The 10,081-nt window shown below is 49.1% G+C and overlaps 2 protein-coding genes and 1 pseudogene across 2 annotated transcripts; 1 reads left to right on the forward strand and 2 right to left on the reverse strand.

Annotated features, from left to right (window-relative positions):
• Nucleotides 1–2,662: 2,662 nt before the first annotated feature.
• Nucleotides 2,663–3,442, forward strand: LOC123466581 (uncharacterized protein K02A2.6-like). The gene has a single exon (XM_045166845.1). The coding sequence runs from the start codon at nucleotides 2,663–2,665 to the stop codon at nucleotides 3,440–3,442; it is 780 nt and encodes a 259-aa protein (XP_045022780.1).
• Nucleotides 3,443–4,491: 1,049 nt separating this feature from the next.
• On the reverse strand, nucleotides 4,492–6,213 carry LOC116935677. The gene has a single exon (XM_032942957.2). It carries the CDS (start codon nucleotides 6,211–6,213, stop codon nucleotides 4,492–4,494), a length of 1,722 nt encoding a protein of 573 aa, XP_032798848.2.
• Nucleotides 6,214–7,809: 1,596 nt separating this feature from the next.
• LOC123466582 lies at nucleotides 7,810–9,582 on the reverse strand (annotated as a pseudogene).
• Nucleotides 9,583–10,081: the final 499 nt, after the last annotated feature.

The raw sequence follows: 10,081 nt of genomic DNA on the forward strand, positions 1-10,081 counted from the left end.
AAATATTTTTAACACAATTTTAAAAACAAGAAGGTTGTGAACCAAGAGGCACTATCTAGTTAGTGGTGGAGAACCAAGAGGTTCTATCCAGTTAGTGGTCGAGAACCAAGAGGTTCTATCCAGTTAGTGGTCGAGAACCAAGAGTCTCAATTCAGTTTGTGGTGGAGAACCAAGAGGCTCAATCCAGTTTGTGGTGGAGAACCAAGAGGCTCAATCCAGTTTGTGGTGGAGAACCAAAAGGTTCTATCCAGTTAGTGTTCATGTGAAGGCATGTGAGGTAGGATCACTCACGTAAGTTTCTCCTATAAAATTGCAAAAGCTGGTGATAGACAGATAAATTTCTTCTTCTTCCGCCTAAAGAAATTTACTTTCATTATCACGTCAAATGAGCATAAAAAAATAAATGAGAAATAAATGGCTGAAAGTTACATGTGTTTCCAATGAAGGGTGTAACAAAGAGTTTGGTGCACCAAGACCAAGAGGCTCTATCCAATTAATGGTGAAGAACCAAGAGGCTCTATCCAATTAATGGTGGAGAACCAAGAGGCTCTATCCAATTAGTGGTGGAGAACCAAGAGGCTCTATCCAATTAGTGATGGATAGAGACATTTAGATTTGGATAGATAAACTTGGATTCATCAGTAAGGGCTAAATGTAGGTGCAGCCTATCAAGCTGATCAATATTGATAATTCTTGTTTGTGGCCGCACCTGTCCTGTTGAACTGTCAATTTATATATCAAAAGTCAAGTAGAAACAAAGATAAAATAATTAGATTACGTAATAAGAAATACATAGTTAACAAGATACTTACTTGAATAAGATTTATTAATCTTTTTTGGGTTTCACAGGGACGCACCCAGTTTGTCCAAATGGACATATTGGCACACTCCCTGTGTCACCCTCTCTCCTCTGAATTGTACGTGACACAGGAACGCACCCAGTTTGTCAAAATGAACATAGGCACACTTTCTGTGTCACTTACTTTTTCCTGGAAAAAAAAATTCCATTTATAATATAGACTTTAAAATAACAAACAATTTTTAAAATTAATAAGAATTTTAGTTTGTAATTCAGTTTGTTTGTTGCCCAGAATGATGATGCTTTTTTGTGATGCGTCAGGCGACCAACGACAAACTGTTGCCAGATTTAAAAATATATAAAATTTTACACTGAAAACAAAACTTTCGTATGTTTATTATTATGTTTATGATTTTTCAAAATTTTTTAGTAAAGATGATAAATACTAAAAACTAATACAATACTTAAAATTATGTTCTTTAACACAAAAAAGTAAGAGTAGAAACTTACCCAACACACGTGGTGGTGCAGGCGGAGGCCATATCCCTCCGCAGAGGTGACTCGACCCATATGGCATGGAGAAACTACACGGCGATGTCTCTATTTCTCTTCTACGGTCATGGCGGAATCGATGGAACGATTTCACTGAGCCTAGCCAATTGGCTTCGTATCCCATTACGGAGCAGATGGCTGCTTTCCGCATGACCCTCGACGCCACCATGCAGCAGGTAGTGTAGGTGGCGTTGGGCATCCTGCCGTCGGCGGCCACTACACCGGAGGCTGTTTTGAATCGCATTTCGGATTATATTCGAGCAAAATGAAAAGTTGCCTTGGACCGCGTAGCGTTCGAAGAACGACGGCAGGAACCTTCCGAGTCGTTCGATGACTTTTATATTGGCCTTCGGCGGTTGGCGAAAGCGGCGGATCTTTGCGGAACGTGTTTTGAGACGCGGATGGTGACACGCATCATTGCCGGCACACGTGACACTGCGACGAAGAAGAAGTTGCTAGCCATCAGCCCATTTCCTCCTTTGCAGCTGACCGTCAACCTTTGTCGCAGCGAAGAATTGGCCCGTGCTAACGAGCGGACTCTCAGCGGCCAATCTGGCGTGTCAGCTGTTCACACCAGGCATGGGCAGGCCGAACGACATCTAGGGGGCGAACGTGGTGCATGCGGACGTTCGGCACACGTACAAGGGACTACATGCCCGGCTGTGGGCAGGAAGTGCCATTTATGTGACAAATTATGCCATTTTTCTTCGAAATGCCCCAATCAGGACAAGGGGAAGAGCGGCACAGGTGGCGCTACCGGAAGCTCCGGTGGCAGCGCGAAGTCGAAAATGGTCCACATTACCATCGGAAATGTACAGACCAATCAGCGGCAGAGGGGTTCTCCCTCCATCTCGTTGGAGCTGCTACGGGAAGATGGCGCAGTCGCCACTGTCATTGAAAAGGGGGTTCCAGATCCCTTAGCTGAAGTTAGTGTTGACGGGCGCGATGTGATGGCAGCGATCAGTTTGATTGAAAGCGACCTGGCAGCCTCAGCGTTTGATCTCGTGATGGCAGACCGGTCGACACCTCTGTTATCTATCAGGCAACATGACATCAGAGTACGGTACGGTGGGCGGAGCGTGACCATGGTGGTAGGGTTTTGCCCGGAGATCCGGCAAATGATCCGAGGGATTTTAGTGTGCCGTTTAGATTGTGTCGAATTAAACATTCTTTATCGGGTTTATCCGAAACCCTTATCACGTGTGCGCTCGGTGTCATTTGCCAATCCCGACGTAAATGCACCGCCGGCCAACAGCCCCTGTGGTTATCAACAGGCATGGAGGGCCTTTCTTGCGAGACATTTATACTCCGATGGAGCCCACCACCGATCAAGTTGCGGCGATTGAAGCAACCATGATCACGGAGTTCGATGTTGTGTTTGACCAGAAGGGTGACCACCGATGTATGGTGGGTCCCGACATGGTAATACAGTTACGCGATGAAGCGGTGCCGTACTATGTTAATGGTGCCCGACCAATCGCGTTCGGTGACAGGGCGGAAGGGAAAAATTTATTGGACGATTTAGTGGCCAAAAACGTAATCGTGCCAGTTAGTGAGGCGTCCGAGTGGGCGGCCCCCTTGGTGGTAGTCCGGAATGCGAATAGTGGCCAACTCAGGATTTGTGTCGACCACACGCTGCTAAACAAATTCGTTTTGCAACCAATGCACCTAACGCGCACGCCGCGCGATGCGGTAGCCAAAATCGATAGCGAGTGCCGTTATTTAACCAGTTTCGATGCCGTAAACAGATATTACCAAATACCACTCCATCCCTACAGCCAACACCTAACTACGTTCATGACACCCTGGGGACGTTACAAGTTTCTCCGGGCGTCTATGGTCTTGTGTTTCTCTGGAGATGAATACAACAGGCAAACTTATATGGCGTTTGGATCGCTATCCAACACGGTCCAAGTGGTTGACGATTTGCTCCGTTTTGATCGAACCTTCCCGGCACATGTTGCAGGAGTCTGTGCCATCCACCAGGTGGCGCGTGCAGCTGGCATCACTTTCAGCCGTGGCAATTTTTGTTTCGCCCGCTCCCGGCTATCATGGTCGGTTATGATGTTCAGCACGGTGGTATTACCGTAGAGGAGGGGAAATTAAAGGCGCTAGCAAAGTTTCCCCAACCCACCAACATTTCCGAACTTCGATCGTTTATGGGCTTGGTCGAGCAACTGGCTGCGTTTTCTTCCGAAGTGGCTGTGGCGAAAGGTCCTCTTCGTCCACTTCTTAGCACCCGCAACCCCTACATTTGGACGGCCGACCACTATCATGCTTTCGAACTTGTTAAGGCGGCTCTGGTCGCTTCCCCGGTGCTGGCATATTTTGACCCTGGTCGTGAAACGGTTATCCAAGTGGATGCCTCTAGAAAAAACGGCATGGACTACGTTTTATTACAACGCCACGGAGACGGATGAAAGCTGATAGATGCCGACTCCCGTTGGTGTACGGACACCGAGTAACGGTATGCCATCATCGAGCTCGAGTTGTCCGTGGTGGAGTGGGCAATTAGAAAGTGCCGTCTTTATCTGTCCGGTCTCCTCACGTTCACCTTGATGGTAGACCATCAAGCGTTAGTCTCTATTTTGGACAAATATACCCTCGACACCATCGAGAACCCAAAAATTCATCGCCTCGGTCAATTTAGGTTTACATTTTGGTCCACGATGAGTACTAGGTCTCCGACTTGGACGTTGCGGCTCCTCCGGTCCATTTCCGTCTCTCCATCAATGACGGTACATACTCCGTCATCCAGCGACGCCAGAACCGGGTGGTTATCTCTTGTGCCTGCTTCCAGCGTTTGCGCGACAGCGGCCCATCTTCATCGAACAAATCAGGAGGAATTTGTGGGTGGGCTCGGCCTTAAGCGCCGATTTCGCTGATTTGACCAAGCTTTCCCAGGATCCGCCAAAATGTGGGGCTGATGGAGGGGAGAATTGCCAGTTGATGCCTTTATCAGCCATTTCCGCCACCAGTCGGCCCTCGCTAATAATCCTTGCCAGCCCCGTTTTCAATTCCTTTTCGCAGGCTGTCAGGTTGGTCCCATTATCGCTCCACACGTTCTTTGGGGAGCCTCGCAGAGCTACGAAGCGACGCCAGGCCATGAGGCATGAGTCGGTGTCCTGGGTGTTGGCTAGCTACAGGTGGACAGCCCTCGTGACGAGGCAGGTGAATAGCACCCCGTACCTTTTCTCCGTACTCTGCTTGACTGGAACGTGCAGTGGGCCAAAGTAATCGACCCCGACATTGCTGAACGGTGGTTGGAAAGGCGTCACTCTACAGGCGGGAAGGGGTGCCATTTCCGGAGCCAATGGTTTCGCGTGTCGCTTCCGACAGTCTAGGCAGGAGTTGACCACTTGGCGCACCGTTCTTCTTCCTCTGACGATCCAATAGGTGGCGCTCACCTCATAGAGTGTCCTTTCGGTCGAGGCGTGAAATCGAGACTCATGGGTGTTGACGATGATGAGCCTCGTCAACTTGTGGTGATAGGGTAAGATAACTGGATGCTTGGCGTCCTCGTTCATAGTGGCATGTTGCAGGCGTCCTCCCACTCGCAACAAACCATCTGGATCAAGAAAGGGAGAGAGTTTGCGGAGCGGTGAATCGCGTCCGATTTGGTTGCCTTTGGCCAACGCATTGATCTCGCTGGCATACGCTGACTTTTGGGCCATTTTTATGCAGCAATCTAGACCAGCCCGCAACAATGACGGCGTTAACTCCTCGCCCGGGGCAGCATTCAACCCGGCAACGGATCGCTTAAGAGCGGAGAGCGTGGTGCTGGACTCGACTATATTGCCGATCGTCGGCGTGGGAAGACTGGAAGCTCCTGCTTCTGTCGCCACCACGGCATTCACCCTCACCTCCTCACACACAGCTACTGGTCTTACGATTTCCAGGGCTTCCGGCTGCACCGCTTCTCCTCCGAACCTTTGTGGCCACTCCTCTTCTCCCATTAGCAGAAAGGCAGGTCCTGCTAGGCTTTGGTGGCCTTCCGTCAGCTCGCTCGCTTCTATTCCTCGGCTTAGGTCGTCGGCGGGGTTTAGTTCTGAGGGAACATGACGCCACCTGGACGCAGGTGAGACGGACAATATCTGTTCTTTGCGGCTGCTGATGAACTGGGCGTATAGCGTAGCCTCCGAACGCAGCCAGTAGAGAACGTTATCGGAGTCTGACCAACACCAATGCGACCAGCAGGGAAGCTGTAGTAGCTGAAGATACCGTTTGAGGAGCCGTGCTCCTAGCAGCGCGGCCATTAGCTCCAACCGAGTCAATGTTTGTTGTTTTACCGGTGCCACTCTTGATCGGGCTGCGACCAGGCGAAGAGCGATTTTTCCGCGACACTCACTTCGTTGGAACAAGCTGGCTCCCAGGGCGAATAATGAGGCATCACAGAAGAGGTGAAGTGTGATTGCCGTGTCGTTTGCAGGAAACGAGGTTGGGCGGAGACAACGTGGCACCCGAAGTTCCCGAAGGCTTTCCAGGCTCCTTACGAAGCAGTCCCACCGCTCTTGCAAGTCCGGCGGTAGCGGGTGGTCCCACCCCAATTTCTTCGGACGCCGTCCGTCGGGCTGTACGTCGCGACCTACGCGCCATGCATCTTGCAGCAATACTTTGGCGTTTATTGTAACTGCCGCCAGAAATCCCATCGGGTCGTAGATCGCGGATACGGTGGACAGGACTTGTCTTTTCGTTATCGCTGTCGGTATGACGAGGGTGAAGAAGAAATGGTCTCCTTCGCCGTTCCATTCCAGTCCGAGGGTTTGATGAACCGGGAGGGCGTCCAGGTCTATGTTGAGATCCGGATTGGCGCGCTCGGTAGCTGGTAGCGACTGAAGGATCTCTCTGGCCGAGGTCGCCATCTGGCCGAGGACAAAACCTCCCAGGAACAGCTACTCGCGTAGCCTGCGGCAGGTTGCTATTCCTTCTTCTATTGTGTTGAACGAGTCCAAATAGTTGTCCATGTAGAATTTTTTAGCTATAAGCTCAGCCACGTCGGCATATTCCGGGTGATCCTCGACGATGTGGCGTAAAACGTAAGCAGCACACGTTGGAGAGGAGCTTGCACCGAATATGAGGACCAACATTTGGTGCGCGATCGGTGGGCCCGGGTCTCCTGGGCGTCGCCAGAAAAACCGAAACACAGTTTGATCCTCGGGTCTAACCCATACTTGAAGAAACATTTTATTAATGTCCATGCTCACGGCGTGTTGTTTCTCTCGGAAGAAGAATAGTACGTCTAACATATCGGTCATTAGCAGTGGGCCATTGTGGAGGGCATCATTCAGGCAAATGTTGTTGAACTTGCTCCGGGCGTCGAAAACTAGTTGCGGCTTGCCTGGTTTGTTTGGCTGTTCGACTAGTCCGTGAGGAACGTACCAAGTTTTTCCTACCGGTCATTTTAATTCACTCATTGGCAATCAAAGAGCGAACCACATGTCCATGTATAGCTCAATTGCTTTACTATACTTTTGGGCGTACACTGAGTCCATGCGAAAGCGACTTTCCACTGCGTACAATCGTCTAAGCGCGGCGCTCCTGTTGTTGGGTAGTTTAACTGGTGGCGTCAGGAAGGGGAGCCCAATTTCATATCTTGGTTCAGATGCACTGCCTATTTTTCTGATCGTTTTCTTTAAGATGGCGAGCGCGTTTTCGTCTTTCAATGATATTATTCTTCTATTGTCTTCTAGTGAACCACACATTTCTTGCAGCCAAAACTGCGTCAGGACGTCATCGTTTTCTTTTGCTTGGATGCTGTTGCATGAGACGGTGGTGGAGAGACAAACTTCTTTGGGCGCGTTTCCTTGTACCGTCCAACCAAATGGTGTTTTTACTCCATCAAGGCTTCCGTTTGATGATTGTCGGAGATCTAATTGTCGAAGAGCTTCAGGAACGTTTGCTCCAATGAAAATGCCAACTTCTCTCCAGTCAAAGTTTGATAGCTCTACGTCTCTAAGATTTGGCCAGCGATTTTGGTGTTGTTTCCAATTGATGAATCTTTTATTGATTTGAAGTTCTGGTACGATGATTAGCGGATTGACTATGAGCTTGCTGCTGAAGTTTGTCGTAGACGAGATTTGGCAGTGGGTTTTGATTAAGGTTAGTTTTGGGTCCTGCCCGTGAAAGGTTTTCAGATTCATTTTTGTTCACTCCCCAGTGAGATTTAAAACAAGCGCCAGTTCCTGTGAAATAAGTGATGTTTCGCAGCCGGGATCTAGTAAGGCTACGGTTGACACGACGTTTGGGCCGTTGTGCACGAGGAGGCGTACATACGGTGAAACAGCAAACCAACGAGCGTCGTGTCCTCCCGTTCGGTGTTTGGTTGGCGTCACTTGGAGGATGGACGGAGTCGGCCTTGACTTGAGGGGTGACTTTGATGTCCAGGTGCTGCTCGAGATGCACCGTGAATCAGCGTGTGATGTGAGGCATTGTTGCAGAATTCGCGTCGTAGTGACTTTTTACATTCGCGGCACAAGTGGTTGCGCCCCAAGCAACGGAAGCAGTTGTCCAAGTCGAACACTGCTTTCGCCCTGTCGTCGGCCGACATTTCCAGGAATTGAGTGCAACGCTCCAGAGCGTGACCCGGAGTCATTGCAGACACTGCATTTGCTCAGAACTTCTTGTTCAGCAGCTACCGCGTTCACTGTTGGTTGGGTTGTCTTGTTTGTGTTTCCCGCACGATAGAACGATTGGTTACTATTCCGGGTCCAACCGAATCCTTTTTCTTGGTGACGCTGGCGAGTCGAGTGTTGCGGGGGGGCAATTGTCGAGGTTGGAGGCTTGGTTTGCGGAATAACGCCCTGTATATTTTTCATTCCCATCAGCTCAAAGCCGAGCCACGCATTCAGATCGCGTAGTGTGGGTACTCTTGGAAAAAGTCGCGTTACGTTCCTTCCCCATCTCGACAGCAAGTGTGTAGGCAATTTTGAAACGAGTCCTTCCAAAGCCACGCTCGATTCCAGTTCGTGACCGTAACCAGCAGCATCCAGAGTAGCGACTGCACCGTTTAGCTGCGTTGAAAATGTCTCGAGGTTGGATCCTCCTTCGCCGAGCGAGATGGCCATTAAGTGTTGAATGTACGAACGGACTACCAAGTGCGGGTGGCCGTACTTACGGTGTAATTCGTGTAGAGCTGCTCGATACGCCAGTGGTGTGTTGAATATCTGGCTCATTCCCTCTCGAATAGGAGCCGCTAGCATCGTTGATAGCATTGTGAGTCGCAATACGTCTGATGGAAAGACGTCGTGAATCATGCTCTTTACGGTTTGAATAAACATAGGCCAGTCGCGAGCTTCTCCCCCAAAGGTGGCTGCTTTGGCCAGCATGGCCATCGTCATCATCGCGTCACCTCCTCCTGTCATTTGAGCTACCGGCGCGAACGGCTGGAATATCCAAGCATCAACTGTGTTGGGGATCGTCGACCCATTCGTTGTCCCGTTTCCGGTTGTGTCGTATCTTCGGGAAGTTGAAGGTGGGTCGACTTGCGAAATTTCGTTCTGGAACCCGACGTTTCTAATAGGAGTTGAAGTCCTAGTTGTTGAGTTCGTGGCTTGCTGAACTGGGTTCGTCGTTGATGTACTCAATCTTCTCTGAAGTTCAGCTCACTCGGTGTCCTCCGCCAACCGTTTTCTCGCTATTTCTTCGTCTTCTTGGTCATGACGGCGCTTAAGAGCTGCGTCTTGGTTTTTTGATTATTATGAGTGAGGCTGCGTGATCCTCAGCTGCTGTTTCAGCTCTTTTATTGGCTGTCTCTGCTGCCACTTTTGCATCCGCCGCTCTTTGTTCCGCCTCTTGTAGTTTTGCACAATGAGGTTCTCTGCGGCCACTGAGCGTTTTTTTCTTCTGTCTCTTCTTTTTCTTTTGCTTGCGTGATCGCTCGTCGGCTTGCGTTCGTTTTGGCAACGTATGTCTCTACTGCTTCATTCACGAGTGTGTAGGCTCCATCCAGATCGTAGGCCCATTTCCTCGACTTTTCCTTCTCCTCGCTATCTGGGCCAGCCACTACCTCTGCTGAGCATTTTGTATGCATTCGCATACATTCTTCATAATGTTCCTTCAGCGATTGTTTCCAGTAATTTCCATACGGCCTCAATGCTTTAGAGTGAGCTATTGCATTCTCAATGGATTTAGCAAGCCTCGTGAACTTGTTACGTGAGGTTTTTCGGTTACGCTTAGCCTCTTCAGGCGTCAAGGGTTGCCTCATCGAGCTCACTTTCTGACGATGTTGACATTTCTACTTTCTACACGGTCGTATTTTAATCGGTCGGTTTTCTTCTCTATCTAGAATTAATTTACGCCTTAAGGCCGGTTCTTTTGAGTTTCGTAACTATTTCTTTTACCTTTGTTTCTTTATTGAGGTCGACTTGTCCCTTAAGGTTCAAGCGACATCTTTCTCATAGTTTTATACCTAAGAGTCAGTTTCCAAATTCTTGCTCTTGAGAGCCACCATTTGCCCAAGGCTGTATCTTTTAACAGTAATGCAATTGAATGGAAGAGGCAAGTTGTCCAACCAATATTTTCAGAGTGGTTCGTGACAAACTTATGTACTGTCAACTCTGTGATAACACTCCATTGTTTTTACAGATTATGTCAACTTATCACATATGGTTTCGCTGTAAATTATAAGATATTAGTTAGCAGGATCGAAAAAATTTTTTTAACGTAAAAGAGCGTGCTGGTTTTATGACAGCCGGGTTTCGGCACCATTATGTTCAGTATTGTATGAACTCT

Source organism: Daphnia magna, unplaced genomic scaffold (genome assembly GCF_020631705.1).
Source record: "Daphnia magna isolate NIES unplaced genomic scaffold, ASM2063170v1.1 Dm_contigs103, whole genome shotgun sequence".
In the NCBI taxonomy this organism is placed as follows: Eukaryota; Metazoa; Arthropoda; class Branchiopoda; order Diplostraca; family Daphniidae; genus Daphnia; species Daphnia magna.

Bases quoted from the DNA above. Each gene is read 5' to 3' on its own strand.
- LOC116935677 (XM_032942957.2), bottom strand. From the start codon at position 6,213: ATGGCGACCTCGGCCAGAGAGATCCTTCAGTCGCTACCAGCTACCGAG.
- LOC123466581 (XM_045166845.1), top strand. From the start codon at position 2,663: ATGGAGCCCACCACCGATCAAGTTGCGGCGATTGAAGCAACCATGATC.